Genomic DNA, 21,815 nt, shown 5'->3' on the forward strand with positions numbered 1-21,815 from the left:
TAAAATATCCATAAGCTAGAGTATAATCTTCATATTTTTATGGAAATTTAAAAGTTATATTTTTTTTCATGTAAAACATGCCTGGACCTAAAGCATGGATATGCCCACGTGCTGACAGTAAAAATGATACCACAGCTCTTGCAGTTCTTATGTCCAACTAGGAACAAGATGGATAATTTTAACTCAAGGGGGAAATGCACAGGAACAGCCTCAAAAGAAATGAAATATGGAAATCTACAGCCTTTTGGGTCATTAACAGTCATAATGAGTTGGTGTCTACACCAATAATAATCCTTTTCTATTATAACCCTTTTGATTAACACTTTTTTTCAATAGTATGAGACACTCACTCCTCAGCTTTGGATTTGAGGACTCTGAGAAATACTTAATTTTTTTTTTAAAGAAGTTTGAAAATGTTGTCTGCTTTTTGTTTTCATAAGCCAGGCATAATATCTAACAGCAAGAACAAGGCAGCACAGATGAATGCACAGCAGTGTGACAGCATGCAAAAGACCTGTGCAGGTCCAAACCGGACTAAATATCAGCATGAAGAGGGGACTGGGTGCCCACTCCCAGCTGGGGAGCTATTGGCAACTGTGACCTGCTGGGAGAAGAGGGCTGCTTTTCCCTAGGAGTGAGCTCCCCATAAGCCTCTGACTAGGCTCCAGTGGAATGTCACACAGCCAAGAATATTTGGGTAGCACAAACTAACCTTGTTAAGGAAAAAATTAAAGGGTGAGCAGGAAAGTGGCAAAGGGCAAAGTTGGGGGAAGGAGTGTGAATATGATTAAAACAAGGTGTATGAAAGTCTCAAAGAACTATTTAAAACAAACAAACAAACAAACAAACAAACAAACAAAAAAACAAAGAGCAAGGTAGCAGCGAACCAGGGTTGCTGACAGTTTTGCTGTCCCCAGGCTCCATGGAGAGCTGAACTTTTCACTGCACTTTCAATTTTTACGGTAATACATTATAATATTTTCCCTGTTTAAATTAAAAAAAAAACCCTGATGTCCAAAGAAGTTTAGCTGATACATGACAGACTCAGAGTCTTAAGTGAATTCTGATCCAAATTCTGTGACACCTACATCTTGAATTAAAAGTATTCTTTTATTATGTAACTGCTTATGTGGTGTGTGTGTGTGAGTATGTATGAGTGTGTATGCACACGGGCACAGGTGTACTGCGTTCATGCCACAGAGCACATCTGGAGGGCATAGAACAACCTACAGAGTGGGCTTTCACCTTCCATCATGTGGGTCCGAAGGTCAGAATCCTGTTGCCAGGCTTGGTGGCAAGCACCTTCACCCGCTTAGGCAATTTTGCTGGTCCTCACATTTCTTCCCTGGTAGTTTCCAGGGAATTTGTTTCTAAGAGATTTATACTGCTCATTTCCAAGTGGAATCTGTGCTAGTAATTGAAGGGAATTAGTACTGTATTAGAAGGGAATAAGTTTACTTTCTTCATCTCTGGTTAGAAAAGACAATAAGGTAGACAGGTAAGCTTTGAGCCCAGGGCAAGTACAAAAGCATTTCTTTTACTATCCCTCAGTCTATGAACTCAGAACAGCAGCCCACCCCTTGGCCACAGTTTTGTTTTCTGCAGAACGGCTGTCAGCAATCAACCATAATCTGAAAATATGCCTATTTGTCTTGATTCTGAAGAGAGGGAAAGTAGCGATGTTTTTATGATCTTCAATACAGTATGTTACAGCTCTTCTAATTTTTGACTGGCATTGTAAATATCTTTCAGTGACAAGGTCTACTTTACAAATTCAGTGCTGTGTTCGTGAGTAACAAATGCTACATGTATGTTTGGGTACTATCTATAGGTTTAAATATCCACTGAGGTTTGCAAGCCTACCTCCTATGGATAAGGTAGCTGCTGTAATGATTGGACTCAAAATTAGTAAGAATGACTATGATGACCTTGATAATAAGCCTTACTTCTAAGCTACTTTCTATGTCCATGATTTTATAGCTAAACCCGAATAACATATTTTTATAATCATGAACCTATGCCATTTTACTTGCTATAACATTCTCTTCCTTATCTCCAAAGCTTCTTTTTGACTGATGCTCTCATATTTACTTTTGATGATAATAAAGCATCAAAACTTCCCCACTATTATGAAAATAGTAATTGTTCTTAATATCTTTCCTTTCACAGGTTCATCTTGATGTGAAGATTATTCCACTGTTAGGATAAGCCCCAAGAACTATCAGTACTTTATGGACTCTATGTAGGTTCAATGTTTCTCTCACAGTCCTCTCCTCCCTCTGCCTTTTCCCAGAGTTTCTATTTCTTTCAAGGGTTGAAACCAGGCTGATATCTTAATTTTGTTCTAAAAGAATACCTGCTGAGCTTTCTTGGGCCAAAATTTATTCTTGTCTTTTTCAAACTTGAATAATTTCAACTTTCTGCTTCTTCTCCCTACTGTGGACTTATTCCAGTCTAATATAATTTGTGCTTAATCTAATTTGTGCCCACTATCGGCTGCTCCGTTGAACTTACCCTCTTCCAAAACACCAAAGATAATCATGCGCCTTTCTCAGCCATCTTCTTGCCTCTTCTTTGACTTCAGGTGCCCTGTTCCACCTGTTATTCTGATGCTGGACTTCACTTTTGGCTCTCAGAGCACCACACGCTTCTCATTCTCCACCTGCTTTAATTACCTTTCTTTACCTTCCTTATTAACCGTTTCTCCTGGAAGTATATTCATTTTCATATTCTTTTAAACATTTTCCTTGTGGCTATAACCATGTTCAAGAATTTAATTTTTGCTCCAATAGATACACTACTTGACTTATAATTACCTCAGAGAATGTACTTGCAAAGCCTGCTACAGATTTCCTTGTGAATAGGTTCTCAGTAGGCCATATCAGTATGATCAGATTAAGTTAATTTCTGAATGTGGCTCTGTGGAATATAGCTTTTTCTCTTCTAGAAGCTCCTGGCACTACAAACATCATGAGAGTTGCTTTAACCCCTCTTTCACCTGAAACTCTCACAATTAATGATAATGACCTTCAGGCTGCACAGTGTCTTGGATTTAAATCCTGTGATCCCAGAAGTAGCTTTTCATCATTTCTCTGAATATTGGTAATGGCCTTGTAAATGGTTCCCTTGACCCAGACTCTTAGAATGCCAATCTGTGTGCACAGTGCCGCTCTAACCTGTGCAAAAAACGGACACTGCCCCAGTTCTTGAGCATAGGTTGTAGCTATTGTTCCACTGACTTTATTACTCTACCTTGTGTTTGCTTCTAAAATCTTACTAAATAATGCCATTTTTTTTTCTCTAGCAAATCTTCTGTAGCATATGAGTAAACTCCTCTTTTAAAACACCCCTTCAGTTTCTGGGGAAGCAACTTGTCATTAGACAGTTTTCACAGTATATCTATCATCATGATGTTCTTTTATTATTATCATCTCTCAACCTATCTACAAGAATTGTATATGGATTTATGGACAAATAAGTGATAATAAATTAGCAGACAAATAGACAGGTAAATATGTGGAAAATATTTCAAAGTAGGTTTACAATAGAGCATTTGGAAAATGGCATCTTGCTTTAAATATCAAAGGCAGAAATTAGTGATATTCAAGTTCCTTATAGCCTTTAGCATTGGACGACAAAATCATTGCACATTTACTATTGTTAAAAATGATGACAAGTAGTATCAAAAGGAAAAGAGTGTATTATATTTGTGGATTCCTAAATAAAGAAGAATATCTCTCCAGCTCTAAACATGTAAAAATAGAATATATTGCAGAGCTTTAAGCTTCTGACATTCCCCCACCAAAAAAAAAAAAAAAATTATATACCCCATTGTAGTTTTATAATACTAACTGTATTTTGCAAGGATACACTCAAGGGAAAACTTATTAAGTAACTATTTTATTTTATAACAGTGTTTTCTGTCAAATGGTGAATCTGATTTTATTCTAATCATGATTTTCACATATTTATTAGTGGAAAGGCAACAATTTGAAGACAAGCACTAGCTTGCTGATATATTTCAAGTAGTTTCTAAATTTAAAAGAAATTTTAGTCAAACTTCATGATGAAATACATTAGGTTCATGAAAATAGTTATTGAAACATTTAAAAAAATTTTAAATGCTCTTGACCTGATATTAAAAATAGATGAATGTATGCAAAAAAATCAAGAGAAAGATTAAATAATAAAAAAATTAAAAACTGGTTGATACAATACACAGGAACACAAAGAGCAGAGCAAACTCAGCATGGATTCAGTTGGGGAAAGTGATTTCACTGGAATGGTCTACCCACTCCATCCAGCAGCCTCTCTCTGACACCAACACTGGTAAACTGTCTGAATTGGGTCTCAACAATAGGAAGAGGATTCTCCAGAGCTGGTTGAGACATGTGATCTCTTTCCTTGGTCTTGGGTGCAATTCTACCTTGCAGAAATGATTCAGGTGTAAATCGAGTTCTGAGTTTGGCTATTCATGCCATTTAGCTCCTTGAGACTGAATTTCAGATGCCCTCCATTTACAAATCAAATACCTTTCAAATATTTCTTGCTAACTGATGGTTTAAGCCCATTAAGTATCCCTGAGAAGGGGAAGTAGACATAACGCCCCACTCTCAACCAAGAAGCTATTTAAAGTTGATACCTGCTGGGAAAGGAAAATTCGGCTTTCTCTTGATGCCATTGGGTATACCAAGTACCCTTCATGGCAGGCAAGTGAGGTTAACCAAGAGAATATGTACTCCATACGCTTTAAGGATTTTTATTTCCTTTTGTTTTTTTATAATTTTTTTTTCTTATTTGCTTTGATTTTCATTTTTGTCTTATTTGAGAGAGAAAGAGAGAACAGTGAGCTGGAAGGAAGGACCTGGGCGGGGAAGGACCTGGAAGGAGTTGGGAAAGGAGAAAAACATAACCAAAACACATTGTTTGAAAAATATAAAAGTAACATAAACACATTTTTATGTTAAAAAATATAAATTAAAACAAATGTATGAAACATTAAATACAGACAAAGGCCTTCAGGATTGAACCTGAGCATCTACATCATCCCTGTTCTCTGCACACAAGAGGCCCCTCTTTGTAGAATGGGGTGGGGGGCATTCTTAGCCTTGGATTTGTTGGAGAAGCAATGCGTGCAAAAAGTTTTACAAGTCATTTGAGGGTGTCGACAGAGCCTGGGGTTTTGCTCTTTAGAGCGTAACTCCCTGCTTCAGCACCTTACTTTTCATAAGTAAAACCTCCTCCTCTTCTTGGGCTTCTTTAACGACACTCATCTTCCGAGCATCCTGGCACGTACGTGTGCTATAATATATTTCTAATACTTAAAATAGACCTTGTTTCTGAACTCTCAAAAAAATATGCACTTTTGACTGCTGCCTCGGTAGTTTTACATAACGTAACTATTTTTACCATTATTTATACATTTAACTCTCACAGTATGTTTACAAAACACGACTTTCACATATAAAAAATTGCATGTTGGAGGAATTTTTTTTTATTTAACTTTTACAAAATAAATAAGTTAAATTGTAGTAGTTGTAACTAAAACATTATAGGGGTTGAAACTTCAGGTTCCTTGGTTTTTGTAAAGATCTGGTATCACAACGATGAACATTCATTTAATCATTCACACATCGGTAGGGTATTCTGGTGCTGTCATCTCTGGTAGCTACTGAATTCTTAAAAAAATTCTTTTTGGTTGCCAACCTCAGGCTCCTGCAGTTACCGCCTATGTTCACAGTTCACCATTTAAGTTCAAATAATCAGTATTCAAACTTTGCATAAACCATCTCATGCAACTATACATTTTCATGTCAGCTGATTGTCACATTCTTGAATTAGTTGTAAAGAACAATTCTTCCCTCTCTGAGAAGAGGCTGGGCTAGGAATGCTGCTCCCTTCCACAGGGATAAGCATGCTGCCTGTGATGTTGGCAGAGTAAGGCCTTTTTACAAAGTCATGAGCTGCTCTTAGCTTAGCAGGAGAACTGATCTTCAAGTACATGTTAATTTACCAGATCCTGCATATTTCATCTTCAGTCCAAAGGAAGGTCTCTAAGTTTACAGACAGCCTGACAGGAAACAAAGTTAATCCTGCCTGACAGTTCAGTCCCAGGACTTGAGTCAGGTAAGAATGATTTCTATAGTTTGTTTGCTGTCCACTTGTTGAATCACCAGTCTGATTTTACTTACGTATTGAAATGCTCGGCGAAGATCAGGTTGGTGGAGGTCCCCGTGATTGTGGTCAGCCCGCCAATGGTTGAAGAGTAAGCAATAGACAAACACATGAGTTTACACATCATGTGGTCTTTCTTTGACCGGTATTTTGGTCCTGTGGATAAGTTCTGTGAATAAGAAAATACAATATGATAACAGCTCTGTTTGCAGTCATAACACCATTTCCTATATAACGAATATGTCCCAGCTCTCCTGGTGTTTGAAGACAGACCGTTTGGAAGATAGTTAGAGTTAAGACACTCTAAGAGGAGACATTAATAGGTGGACATGCGTGCCCACAAAGCAGCCCTCACCAGGCCCTAACTCCTGCCAGACCTTGATCCTAGACTTAACTGTGGTAAATGAGGTTTTGTTGTATTTTGTCATTGTAGCCTATGCTAACTAATAAACAATCCCTTCTTATCGATAGAAATGGAACAATAAAATAAACATTTAAGAAAAACACTGAAATATTTCACAAACATAACTTCAGTCATCCTTTCATACTTCTTTCCTTTCTGACCCAATCCTCCTTCATTTCTTTCCTCTCAGCACAACTTCCAATGCTTTCTGTAGTTTTCTGCCATTATTGATGGTACATGGTCAGTAAGTTCCATCTGTAGGAGCTTTTCCCCATCTTGGTCTTTTGATGGTTGATATTCTTAAGAAGTTTCTCTAGGAACCAAATGCTTTCATCTTTATGATCCTTAGCATTGAGTAATGGAATCAGAATTCTTGTTCCTCACTATCTCCCAAAATAGCCTACATGTGTGTGTGCATGAGCATACATGTACACGCTTGCTTGCGTACACACACACACACACACACACACACACACACACACGCACAGGCACAGGCACACACACACTGAATCATGAAAGTTGGATATTCCTTTTTCTATACTTTTGATCATGATATTCTGAAGTAGTTATTTAGTTCTTTCATTTAACGCTTCTGCCTGGCTTGGTCTCTCCACCCTACCCATATTCCCTATTTTCATTTTTTTTCTGTGAGTTAATATCTTGACAAAACTAACTGAGGCAGAGAAAGAGTTTCCTCAGACTATAATTCCAGGTCACATTCTATCATGCCAGGAAAGTCACGAGAAGAAGCTTGAACAGGTAGTCATATTCAAATTGCTTGATTGCTTTTGCTCAACTTGACTTTTCTATATGTATACAGGTCCAGACTCTCTCAACTACATCGGATCCAAATCAATTTTATATCATATGAGCTGGGCAATTGAATACCAAATGAGACACTGAGATGCTGACTGAATTATCCAGTGTCAGTGCCTAAAAGTGGCAAACCTGGATAATGAAATTTTTGTCTTGCTTTAAAGTTCAGAGCTATATCTCTTGCTCTGTGTTCTTCATCCTCCTTAAAATATTCTCGTGTACACAATTCTATTGACTTTCATAAAGTGTTGTGAATGTGTTTAGATTCTTCCATATTCAGTAAATAATATCTCTGGCCTCGACTGATCTAGTAATATTTTGGAGACTCCATGGGTTAATCTTTGATGTTTCACACTTGATCCATATGCTCCAGTCTTCACATAAATTGAAGAACTACATTAGTACTTGATACCTTTTATTGTATTATTGTCATATGGATTTTGATATGTATGGTTATATTTTTAAACTAAGGCATATGGAAAATATCTGAAATAGTCAAGAATTGCTATATGGAGATCCACAGGCTATCATGGTAATCAAGAACACAATTAAAAGTATATTTATTTGTGTATATTGGCTGTTGTGTTTGTGCATCAGTGAACATCGGGGACTAGACACTACCTGTAACCTTGACTGCATTCCTTTTTTATAAATGCCTGCTGGCGTTGATGAGTCATAGGTTAGTTCCACTGTTCATTTTGTAAAGCACCTTTATCGTATTTCATAGAATGGCTGCAACAACCTGTAGCCCCACCTACAAAGCACAACAGGCTGCATTGGTATTCTACACAGATAAACATGCTGTCTGTGATATTGGCAGGGCAAACAAGGAAAAACGACTACTCTTTAAAAGTCAACATGGCTGTGGAAATGGCATTTAGCATGCCAGGGTTCAGGGCTGCAGACTATAATTTACCTTTTAATTAAGTTAAAGGTCGGTCAGCCCTTATAGGTATCCACTCTTTACCCAAAAGAAAAAAAAAATGAAACTCTACTTGCAAATGTTTTGTATTTTCTACATGATTTTTTTCTATTTAAAAGTTACCCTAAAAAGGTATGTAAAATATGGCAAACTTCATTAAATATTTTATGAGTGAAACTAAAAGATACCTGAAACTTAAGACTTACATATTAATTTTTTTTAATACAAGAAAGACATCTAACAGCCCAAAAAAGTGCTGTGTAATTTCGGCATTATTAAATTGATAGGTGTATATTTTTGAAAATATAATTTATATATAGTTTCCAATTAACATTAAAGCTTAAAGATTTAAAAACAAAGAGAAATATAGATTTTATATGAAAGATGAGCTATAAATATTTGTATATATAAGCATAATGATTAACTGCATTGGCAGATTTGTAATAAAAATAATTTTATACTGAGAGGCCTTAGTCTTTTTATATAAATAATATAAAAACACCATTAATGCTAGTGTGAGTGAACACTGATATTCTTGTAGATTTGATGGATTTAAACAGATGGAAATGTTTAGGGTCAATTCAAATTCCACAATAAATAAATCTATATACCAATTGATCATACCAATCAAAGGATTAATAGAATGTTTTTTATGAGAGATGCACATTTTTCCCATTCAGTATACACAAGCCTCATAATTGAGATTTATTGTCATCTTGTGGTGGGTATGGGAGGCCGAGGTTAACCAGTTTCCCTGGAGCAAGGAGTAGAATAGAGCTGACTGCTAATATAGAAATTGTGAAAAAAAAATTAAGTTCCTCACAAATTAATCTTTGGTCTCCTGCCAAGACAATAGTTTGAATTTAGAACCAGCAGAGAAAGAAGAAGCTGGATTCAATAATTTCAAATAGACGGTAGACCCTACCTAGGAGAACACATGTGTTTGAAAATACAGGATGAGATATCATCATTCTTTGTCATTATAGTGAAGGATTTTGGTGAGTGCTGTGTAAATATTTATTTTATACTGAGAAAGAGAGAGACCAGAGGAGGGACAGAGAGAGAAAGACAGAGTCAGGGACAGAGAGAAAATAGGAGAATTCCAAAGCATAGAAGGATTTTTTTTTTAAAAAAGTGAAGCTTCTAGAAATGTGATGAATGGAGTAGGAAGGAAAATGTGTCTTAATGACATTGTCACAGGTGTGTTATGAATGGGAGAGTGCTTATATCATAAGGTAAAGGAGATTTCTGTGTAATTACATAGGCAGGTTGACTTGTGTGCGCTTGTATACATAAATATATCCACATGTACATAGGTGACCTGAAATAATGCTAAAAAAATATGCCAAGATATTAAATAATGTCATTTCTTGATCATGGAATTATAGGTATTTGCTATCATCTTAATATATTTTGCATCCTCTGTAAGCACAAGAAGGTGTATTCGAACATGTAAAAATATATGCTAGAGAAGACAGATATTTAGAAGTGATATGGCACAAAGACCAATTTATTTTCAGATAATAAAATAAGCCATGATGCCGGGCATGGTGGTGCAGTCCTTTAATCCCAGTACTTAGGAGGGAGAGGCAGGAAGACCTGCCTGGTCTACCAGTTAAATCCAGTTAAGTCAAGGCAGAGACTGTCTCAAAAAATAAGAGAAGAAGAAGAAGAAGAAGAAGAAGAAGAAGAAGAAGAAGAAGAAGAAGAAGAAGAAGAAGAAGAAGAAGAAGAAGAAAGCTTTAAATGTGACAGCCATTTACCACAGAACTGAAGCCACAACTCTCTTATAACTTCCTCCCAACCATTTCCTCTTTACTACCCTCCCTTCCAATGGGCTTTTAATTTACTTAAGATTTTAAACCTACATCTGAAACTTTGATACAATCCCAATATCTGCTATACAGTAGTATTATTAGTTTACACACATAGACATGGTATCTAAGACCTGGCTGGTGTTTTCCCAGATCTTCCAAGCAACTGAAGCAGTTTCAATCATATCATGATAATATGCTGAAATTGCATAATCAAAGACAAGATAGAGCAGAAACTTCAGGCTTAGGCATCCCTTCCTGATGACTCCTGGTGGTAATTATGGTAGACAGAGAAGGCAAGATGCGCATTTCCCACCCTGAATGTCGAAACTGCACTTATAAATTACTAACAGCTAACCAACCATCTCTAGAGGTTCTACAAACTAGTTCACCAGAATAAACTGAATATGCTGTGAACACATCAAGGCTTCTGTTTATATTTCAATGATTATAAAAGTCTGAGTACGAAGGCTATTAAAGTAATTTCAGCTTACCATCAGCTTAAAATCTTGCAGTTTTTGTGTATATGTGCATTCACCTTAGTGTTTTACATAATTTTTTTTTTTAACTAGAGGGTGAACCTAGAGCCTTGCATACACATCTCCAGACTTTTTACTTCTTTGTTTAGAGACAAGGTCATACTCAGCCTGGCCGTGAACCCACTTTGTAGCCCATCCTGGCAGTTCTTGAAACTGAAATTCTTTTGCATCATTCCCCCAAGTAACTGGGATTACAGACCACCAGGTCCAGCTCAGGCCGTACCCTCGTATAGGCATTGCAATTCAATTTTTATATGCCATGTAGGCAGCATTTAACATTTTTTCCACAGCTTCCTTCCCTCAACACACCTACACTTTCTGTTTTCATGATCCTAACATCATAGCAACATAATTTGACTTAGACTATAATTCAGTGTTTCGGTGTAAATAGCTGGATAAAATAAAAATAGATAAATACATGGATGGAAATAGACAAAAGAATTTATAGAGTAATACATACCGCCTACTCACTGAGGATTTTGTGGGCAAACCACTCAATTCTAAATCCTGCCTTCTGTAAATTTTCTCACATCACAATTAAATGCTAGGCTACTTAAAACCTATCAGATATTCTCTGATTTCATTGTACAATAATCATCTCTGCCAACATTTCTTCATCTGGTTATCTCCCCTTCAGAACTAAAAAGAATTAGCTAGGCAACACCTACTTCATTGCTTTTTTTGTTAGGTATTGATACTGACTGAAGTGACCATTACTTGAAATTTTGAATACACCATTTGATGTGCAAACAGAGAGAGGTATTCAGCTATCCATATTTTTTTTTAAATCTTAAAAAATTAAAATCTTTTAAAAGGAATCACTCCCCAGTCCCTGAACTTTTCTGACAGCTGAAAGCTCATGGATTTCTCTTTTTACCCATGGTAATCTGAGCTCTCAGATTTCAAATGAGAGCCTTCCTGCGCAATCTACTTCTGGACTGCCATCAGTAGGATTTTAATGATAAATGTTGTATTCTTCCAGTATGGAAGTTCTCTTGAATGTCTAAAAATCCTTCCATTCTGTTCTCTACTCTTTTCTTCAAACTTCTGTTACTTCCTTGCTCTTGTTTCTTCATATTTCATCGTCTGAATTTTGCCTTTACAGTATCTTCTGAAATCTTCATTTTTCTTACTTACATTTTTTACATTTATTTGCATTGTATATTTTATATTCTTGTCTCCTCTTTCTCAAGAATGCTGTTTATATTTTATGAATGCAACTTCTTTCTTCACCTCTGTAAACATATTGATGATGTTTTCCCTTCTCATGTTTGCCTCTCCTTGCATTGACTGTTTCCCGCACATAGCTGATTTCTTTTTGTTTGTTTGGAGCTGCTTCTCCATGCCTCAGGCTTTCTTCAGATATCGAGGAATTTGGGGTTGCCTGCTCATATTTAAGGCAGTGAGATGCTGCTTCAAAGCCCTGCATGTGTGCTTTGGGATTCACTCTTGGCTGTGAGCTTCACTGACAGCCCTTTCTCTGAGAAGATTCTGATGTCAGGATGCTGTTTATTCTGTCCTACTGATTGCATTCTCCAGGGAAGATCTTTCTGGACTGCCGTCTGTTGACACCTGGAGGGCATTAGAGTAGGCTGCTGGCTCCAGTAGAATAGAAAGCAGGTCCCAAGTGCCTGTCCTCCTGCAGGGCATTGGAAAGTACACATTCCCTATACTTAAAACAGGCGCTTTCACTTGGTGCCTGTAGGTTCTTTATGATCGCCTCCCTTCACTCATAGCCATACCTAACTCTGTTTTCTTTGAGCTGCCATATCTAAAGTACACTGTTGATGGAGGAGCGGCTACCTAAAAAGATTTGAGGAAGACATTTGGAGATTTAATGGCTTCAGGATAACCACCTACCTAGAAGTTTGAGGCAGCAAATTCTGATTACATAGTGAGTTCAAGGACAGCCTGAGCAATTCAGTGAGACCTTGAATGGCAATAAAAGAAGAAGTTGGGCTGGGATACAGCTCAGTGTAGAGTGCTTGCTTGTGTACACTACCTCAGGCCAATCCCTTAGTGGCTGTTGTTTAAATGAATTACTCTTACGAATAAAGAATGCGCAGATTAACCTGGTGACTTCATGTCCCATATGTCATCAGATGATGTAGCTAATGAAGCATAGAGAGAACGGAAGTTCAAGTGCACAGAGGGATGAAAACATTGTTCCTCATTTTGTTTGCATATTGAGTTTCCATGTGCTCAGTTAAATGGATAACAGATAATGTTACTTAGTTTTAATTAAGCTTGACTTTTTATAATGTGCATGATAAAATAATTTCTGTAAGAAAATTGTTTCTGCAAAGAATGTATCTAGTAAGAATTTAACTAACAAGAAAGTGAGCAGGGTGAAAAAGGTGAGAGGGTTCTTCTCTTAATTCCTGCTATGAACTCTTCATGAAGATCTATTGAAGATTTAGTCAGAGATAACCTGGGAAACTCAGGCTTCAGTAAAACTGAAATTACCAAGAACAGTCTTTGAAATAGGTTTTCCGTTCTTTAAATCTACTAAAGGGCTTACATTTCATATTACAAATAAGACTGTCAGCTTATAAAACATTAGGGAGATGCAGAGATCAGTATTTAAAATTTAGCATTCGGGGCATGAAGACTCTTCAGTGTGAAAATAAGCTATTTTTCAGCAATGCTTTAAAAAATCAAACTTTTTTTGTGGTACAGGTTTTACTTACAAAATTGTATTAAACTAAATGCTAAATATTTAGAAGCTTCTTTTGCAATTTCCTGCTAAAAACCGTAGGAATAGAATAAAAAAGTTCTTTCTATAGTAGTAAAAATGACTAAAATAATATGTATAAATAATAGTATATTATTTATCATAACAAATCAAACTCTGTTTAACAATTTTAAATTAAAAAAACATCAAACATAATTTTGAAAAATATCTCACTAAATTGTATGAAGGAAGAAATCTGTATTAAGCATAAAATGAAGTTCAAGTGTGTTTAATATAAGGAAGTGATAAGTCTGACTTTGCTCAAGAGATTTCATTTATCTTGTTACAAAGCGAATTTGGAATGGAAGATACTGCCCAAGGCCAGCTATGTGCGGGGATTAGTATAGGAAAACATTCACAATGCCTACATCCTCTGTAGAGTAAGGAGAAGTAAATGGCAAGTTAAGCCAAGGAAAAGTACAGTGTGTATCCTAAAAATTCCTGCCCTAGGCACTTGCAAAGCACACACTGTCATATGTGTTAAGGGAAATATGGTAATATAACTGGAAACTCCTGTAGTCAGCTGCAACCCTAAACTCAGATTTTTTTTTTCCCCTGGATTTCAAGGAAAATCAGCATTTCAACATTTGCAAGCATGAAACGTGCAAGAAAATTGAGTAACAGCATGAAAACAACCAGAAAGCAAAGATGGTGAGGAAGTAGCCCAAAAGGCATCAGGAACTAAAGCTACATTATATAAGGAAATTCCTTAACCATTAATGACTTTTTAGAAGGCTTTGAAATATTAGTACATAAAATGAGATTACAAAAGATAATTTAAAACTTAGTGAATACGTTCATCAATGAAATAGAAAAGAAGAACTGCTGAATTGTAGAACTTAGTTCCTTGCATAATCCACGGGTCCACCAGACAAAGAAGAAAACCAAAGCAAATGTCAGTAAGTTTAGGATACAAGATTACTTAATTGTTTAATTGGGGGGAGAGGCAGCTATGACTAGGATGAGGTGGTTGAAGACTGATAATTGACAGTGTTTGGAAGAGACAACGGAGACTCAGGAAGAATACACTCATATCAAACAATATTCTAAAACATACACATTCTGTCTCTTACACACACACACACACACACACACACACCTCTAAAGTAAGCAATGAGAAAAGACTACCTATAAGTAATGATAATTTGACGATAGTTGACTTCTCACAGGAAAAAATAATCGTCAGAAGTCAGCAGAAACATAGGTTAGACTGCATATCTACTAAGTATATTTCAAAAATTGCAAGGAGCATCTTATTAAACAAAACAGTAGAGATTCGACACCAAAAGACCAACTCTGAAGTATAATCTAGTTCTAGACTTGACTAACTTTGCAATACCAATAAAATTATTTCAGAGAAAAAAAAATAAAGTTTAAGAGGAAAACATATTAAAAATGACAAAAGATATGCCTATAAACAGTATAGAAAATAGATAACATGTTAGATATGATTGCACATTTGCATGTATTTTATGTAAACTTGGACTACTTAAATATGAAATAGAAAAATGTGACTAGTCCCAAGCCCAGATCATTTGCCTTATACTTTCTTCTTTCTCGTCCTTCCTAGCTACAGCACAAAATAGAGGGAGATAGGAAACCTTTGGTGGACTAAGGGCTTCCCTCCCGAGGATGTCACAGGAAGAGCATAAAGTTGAGGTCATTCTGGTTGAGGAACCACAACTCTAGCCTGTCTCAGTCTTTCTGAAACCCTTTGTGTTTTGGGTATTTGTTGACATGTTCAAGACCACACATACCCTTGCTAGTACCCACTGGAAAACCTAGAAGAACACACAATTTTGGGCTACAGATGTCTTTGCAAGGTCATGGGGGTGATTGTGTAAAGAAGAAACTGAACCAGACAAAAGTTTATGGAAATTTCTAAATTTCTTAATCACCATTTCTAAATCTGGTGTGTAATGTGTGTCATTTAATTTATTTTATTGTTCTTTGGAAGGTTCCATTACTTTAAAAGATACATATGTCTGAAATATTTTATACTTGAAATAAAGTAGAAATATTTTATACCCAAAATAAAGTTTTTTTTTAAAAAATAGTTACTAAAACAATTTGAGAACCAAGTAAACTTGGCCCTGATTTAGAAAGCTGCATGGACAGACTTTGTTCCTGTTTTTAAGGAGCAGTTCTAAAATGGGTGAGTCTCTGTGCAGAGCTCCTTATGCATTAGATCAACCTGCAAATGCTTTCAATATGGCTAAGCCTATGACCTTTGCTCAATAATATTTTTGTAATTCACAAAATAAAAGGTATACTAGAAAAATACATAATCAGCAGTAAGTTAACAATAAAATGTTATATTGAAACACAATAAAGTATAGTATATAAAAGGATCTGGAACTTTGACTTGGATTTCTTTAAAAATATCTAAAGTTGGCTCATAAATGGTGGGAGGGAAAGAATGGGTGGTCATCCCCTGTGCCCGCTCTTACCCCTTCTGTAAACACTATCTGAAGTTTATAGTTAGTCTGGGGCCAGGAGTTCTAAATTGCTATCATTTTCTTAGCAGAATTAATGTGATTCATTCCTAATATTAAGAACTGTGTTTATTACTGTGCTTACCAGAGTCTGAATTCTTGGCAAGTATTAAGAAGTGTTGTCTTCCAGAATTTAATTTTCAGCTATAAGAATTTTCACCCCCAGACTAAACAACACCTAATTAAAAGCTTGATGCAATTTGTTCAAGGATATTTTTTTCTCTTAAACTTTTTTTTCCCTTTGAGGAACAACAGATTGTATTAAGTGAATGAAAAGCAATTATCTCAAGTTTTTCATAAAAACATACTGATTTTTCAATTTTCTTCATCCAAAGATGCCTGGAGGGTTAGAGGTTGAGATGGTATAAAACTCTGAGCTGTCTCTTTGAATAATGCTCAAGCTCTCGGGGGAGGCAAAGTACCATTGACTTCTTTCTTTGGTGACTACACTCTTATTTTAGGATGCCTAGAACTCATTTCTCATGAGAGCCCTGTCAGTGATGTTTGCTCTCCTAGCTGTCACGTGGACCTGAGAACTATAGTTCCCCCATGTATGTCAGTGTTTGTGGTAACCATTTTGTTTTCTAGGTTTTTTTCTCTAAATATATCGCAGGTGTGCTTACAGAGCAGCATGGAATTTCTGCTCACCCATCACTTTCATTCTGGGTATTAGTGGGATGCCTGTTAATGCTTAGGCCTTGCCCTACAGTGAGAGAGGAACATTGTGTGTGAGGAGGGACCCCTCCCTGGATAGGTGAGTGGCACAGGAATACGACCCTATATGAACATGATTAAACTGGTTCTTGAAACCTAAGGGACAACTAAATACCCATCATCCTCCGCTCCAGCCCATTGTAATCACCACCTCCAGCAGCAGACAAGCTACTTTTCTATCTGCATGAGAACGTTGCAGTTCCTTAGCAAGAACTTCACGGCTGAAGAATTTTATCTCACAAGCATTTTTAATATTTTTCGAAGTCATCATACAAGGTATTATGTGCCATTATGGCATTTTCAAACAAGGTGTGTTTAAGTAGACTATCGTCCCTCATCCCCTCTCATCAGTGTCCCTGGTCCCCCTTAAGAGCCCCATTATCCAGCTGTTCGCATCTTTCTTGGTATTCTTTACAGTTTGGGGTTTTTTTTTTTTTAGTTTTACCCATATTCATATTTTTTTTTCTTTCTGTGTGTCTCTCTCTGTCTCTCTCTCTCACACACACATACACGACATGCAGGCAGACAAGCACATGCACACATGAACACATTATATATTAGGAATTGCAGATGAGCTAAACCATGCGGTTTTTGTCTATCTGATTTTGGGTCACCCCATTCAATAATATATTCTCTAAACCCACCCGTGTTCCTGAAAACTTCATAGTTTAATGTTTTCCTTACAGAATAATAAAATTCTGTTGTATATATGTGCAATACTGCCTTATCCCTTCATTTGCTGAAGGGCTTCTGGCAAGTTCCATTTTCTTACTGTCATGAACATCAACAGGTAGTAGGATATGGAAATTTTTGAGTGTGCACCCAGAGAAGTCGTCTAGCTGGGTCACACGGTTGTTATTAACGTGTTGAGAGACCTCCATACCAATTTCTCTAACAGCTCCATTAACGTGTACTCTCACCAGCACTGAATAAGGGCTTCTCTTTCCTTAAATTGCTACGTTTTTATTGTCAGATTTCCTGATAGTACCCACTCTGAGATGAGTTGTTATATCAAGGAAGTTTTATTTTGCATTTGTCTGAACTAGAAACTTTTAAAAGCACTCACTGGCCATTTATTCTTGTTGTTTTGAGGACTGTTCATTCATCTGTTAATTTAAGCAGTCCCTTTGTTTCCCAAAACATTATTTATCTTTTCACATAAAGTTTTCTCAATATGACTTCAGTTTTATCTTTAAGCCTTTGTCTTCTTGCTCTCATTACAATTTGTATACAGCAAAAGGTATTTAAAATAGACTGTAATTGACATTACGGAATTTATCCACACATCCAGCAACATTTACTAAATACTTGCTATAGCCATCACTGTCCAGACATGTGGGATACATGGTGTAATGATGCCAGACCTTTTAGTGGGTAAAGCAGTAAAACCAAAATAAGCTACAAACAAGCAGAGGGTACGTAGCCTGTGGAAAATGATACACTCTTGAGAAGAGAACAGAAGGAAGTGAGAGGATTAGGAATACGGGGTGTGGTGGCTGCAGTGAGGAAGGGACAATAGACTGCTCCTCGCATGGTATTATGTGGCATATGTTACATTCATATTTCTCAGTCAACGTGATCTTATTATAACAAACCGAGCATTTCTTTGGGAGCAATTATTAGTTTTCTTCTACTTGACAACTGTTTATTTAAATCACAGAAAATTACAGCTCAGAGTATGTGTGTGCGTGTGTGTGTGTGTGTGTGTGTGTGTGTGTGTGTGTGTGTGTACTTTCTTGCCTCTGGTAAAAAAAAAAAATCCTGAGAAATGAGGTAAGGCTATTAATAATCTCATATTAACTTAATTGCATTATTTCAGGTTTAATAAAATTCAGGACAATTCTGAATTTTGTATTAAGTAAATGCTGTTTTAATGGATTAACATTGTACTCAATTTATTAGATAATTTTAAATCTTTTGTAAAAAATATTACAGAATTATGAATATTTTAGAAAAAAAAAAACCTAAAGATTCTTGTTTGTTTGTGAAAGAATCTCACACTGTAGCCTGAGCTTGCTTGGCCGGAATTCACTATGTAGCCCAGCCTAGCCTCAAACCCATAGCAATTCTCATGCCTTAGCTTCCCAAGTAATGATATTACAGGGACATATCACTATGCACACTTTCAGCCTTTCAGTGTTTTTGTTTGTTTGTTTGTTTGTTTGTTTTGGTTTTTTTAATCTTCTGAAATGTATTTTAAACCACTCCTTCCCAAAGGAATGCAACATTTATATCTTTTATGGCTTGTAGATACAGTGCTATAAAGGGTTTATTTTAATCAATAGAATAGCCTATTTACCTCAAGAAGAATGCAGGCAAACAAAGCATTATGAACTCAGACATAGCTTCTGTTCCATAACTAGATAAATTATGTATAAATTCTTCTAAATAATCAGTCAGTGTTCAATTGTCTAATGTAAATCCAATGGAGAACAGCTGCAGTTCTTTATGATTGCAATATGAATGATATGATTTGTTTACTCTTGAAAAGAGAGCTATGCTTGTTAAGAATTGAAATAATTTTTCATTTTTAGGTTTAACACGGCGTGCCTGTAGAAGCTAGGAAACTGGGGACAGGGGGTGAAGAAAGCTCTTTAAGGAGAGTGGCAGTGGATTTTGTGGTCTGAAGGCAGAGAGTGGAATAGCTGGGAGGACGTGGGTGAAGTGGGAGAGCAAGGCAGACATGGGCTGGGAAGGAAAAACTAACATTAGGGGGTTTTGGAAGAGCCACATAGAAACCTGTTATGTTCTAAGCTTCCTGTGTGGGTATAAACGGGCACTGGAGAAATAGCTTAATAATTAAGAGCACACATTGCTCTTGCAGAGGACCCCAAGTTTCTTCCTCAACACCTACATGAAACATCTTATAAGTATCTGTAACTCCAACTCCAGAAGATTTGACACTCTGTCCTGGCCTCCTTAGGGCCATTCACTCATTTGTACATCTCTGCTTACAGAATGGAGAAACACGCACAGACATAATTAAACATAGTAAGAGCAAACCTTAAAGAAGAGGTTAGAGTTGCCCTACGCTGGGAAATAATGCTCTCCAAGACTGAACAGGTTATCAAACAGAGAATCCGGTGCCATGTGTGACTCCTTTTGATTGATTTGGTCAGAAATATATCATAGACCTCCAAGCAACACACCTGATATTCATTGCTACTGGCTACTCAACAGGACTTGAACGTAAGACCCTATTCCTAAAGATTCCACTCACTTGGATCACAGGACAGGGGGAAACCTAACTGATACTGACCTGGAAGCTTCCTCCCTCCTGGCTAGTTTTCACAGTGGTAAAAGGTGCTATTAAGGCTGATGAGGTTGGGGCGGGGCTCCCTTGTTTATGGAGTAGGGGAAGGGATGGGGAAGAGAGAGGCAGGGTGGAACAGGAAGGAGAGGGGGAAGGAGTCTATGATCAGGATATAAAGTGGATAGATAGATGATAGATAGATAGATAGATAGATAGATAGATAGATAGATAGATAGATAGATTTTTAAAGGCTAGTGAAGAGAAAAATCATCATCAGTCTTACCAGATGTGAACCCTGTGAACTAGAGTAATTACCAAATTTGACAAGATATGTCTTGGATTAACAGTGGCGTATATATTATAGGGATAACTAACCACTTTTTGGTTGAATTTAAGGCCCACTTCACAGGACAGAACTGTTGTGAGCTCTTGAAACCATCCAAGAACCCAAGTCAGGGCAGTGTGCAGGCTATAAGAAAGAACCTACTATTATTATTTTGCTAAATGGACGTAGTAGTATCAAACCACCTTCTAAATACCCATTGATGACTGCACAGCTCAGTGCTCATCAAAGAAGCTTCTTTTTTTTTTTTTTCCGCAGTGGGCCATGGGTAATACAGAGACTCAAAACTGGTCAGAGGGCAGAGCATAAGTTACTGTGCTCATCCCTAAATGTGATGTCTTTATCACACCCTTTTCAAGGGCTCAGGAAACATTGTAGAAGAGCCAAAGTTTGGGGAGGACTGTTGCAAAAACAGTTTTCTGGATGTAACATGGCCGCCAAACTCATGACCTCACAGTAGCTGCAGCTGATTATATAAAATCAAGCTGATAAAAATTCCAGAAGGGTCAGAGAGGGACTCATGAGGCCCACCCCTACCTGAAGTAGCTGCTAGAAAGGGAGAGCTTTCTTCGGTATAGTTCCACTGACAGTGGGTGATTTTATACTCCTGTCTATAGGCAGAACTAAGTGGATTCAGTGGTTTGCCCCCAACTGCTTTACTTTTCTTCCGGGCAAGCTTTCCTCCTGTGCTCCTCATCCCAGTCCACTGCATCCCAGTCTCCCCTCACCTCCTTGAGAATGGTGGAGACATTTACTATAATTCTGTCCTTCCCAGGGTCTGATTAATCAGAAAATTCAAGTCAGGTTCAAACCCTTTTGCCTTTTGCAATGTAGCCAGAGAATGCATCCCAAAGCAGAATTTGCATGCTGCCTACTAGCCTCAAGGCTTCTTCCCACAAGAGAATCTCCCAACTCTACCCTAGTCTCAAAGAACAGTCCCTAACCTGGCTTGGTCATTTCACTCCTCTCTAGCACCTGTAGGGCAGATGCCTCCTGAAGGCTGCGATGCTTTGCAGAGTTGAGCTTTTGATAAACATACTCCACGATTAGAGCATCTTTTTCTATTTTTCTCCCTTCGTATTAGCTCATTCCTTAATCGCCAAAGATACTGAATAACTACTGAGTTTCAGGCAGTGGGATATGCTCAGGTCAAAATCAGGATAAAGAGACCTGATCTTACAGGCATGGGATTTGTGGTCTTTTCTTGCAGTTATCCATCTTCCCAGACTCAAGCATCTTTACTTCATACTGCTTTTCCATGACATGCCCATATTAAACTAATTGTGCCACCTTTTGGAAGGCTTGGCTTCTGAGTGAACTTTGTTGTAGCTTTTTGTATCTGTCTATTTTTTGTTATTTTGCATTCCCTAGATTCTGAGATATGTATAATAAAGAGCAGTCTGTTTTTAACATTTTCCCCTACAAGGCCCAGGACACAGTGGCTAGCAAATCATTTTGAACTTGAAATTTAGGCACAGTGCCAGAAACCTAGCTTGCTGAAGATATCTGGAAATTGTGCTGAAGTAACTGGCTATGTGTACATTCTTTATCCCTTCTGTTTAGAGTTGCTAGTTTTTATGAGAGTATGCAAAGTCCATTTTTCAGTGT

At 37.1% G+C, this 21,815-nt stretch overlaps 1 protein-coding gene across 1 annotated transcript in view; it reads right to left on the reverse strand.

Annotated features, from left to right (window-relative positions):
• Positions 1–21,815, reverse strand: part of Slc13a1 (solute carrier family 13 member 1) — a 78,179-nt gene that overhangs the window by 24,369 nt on the left and 31,995 nt on the right. The window contains exon 7 of the mRNA XM_055608136.1: positions 6,192–6,343. Within this exon, the coding sequence (XP_055464111.1) occupies positions 6,192–6,343 (152 nt within the window). The remainder of the gene's footprint in view (positions 1–6,191; positions 6,344–21,815) is intronic.

The sequence above is a fragment of the Psammomys obesus genome, unplaced genomic scaffold (genome assembly GCF_907164565.1).
Source record: "Psammomys obesus unplaced genomic scaffold, mPsaObe1.curated_primary_1811, whole genome shotgun sequence".
NCBI classification, from domain to species: domain Eukaryota; kingdom Metazoa; phylum Chordata; class Mammalia; order Rodentia; family Muridae; genus Psammomys; species Psammomys obesus.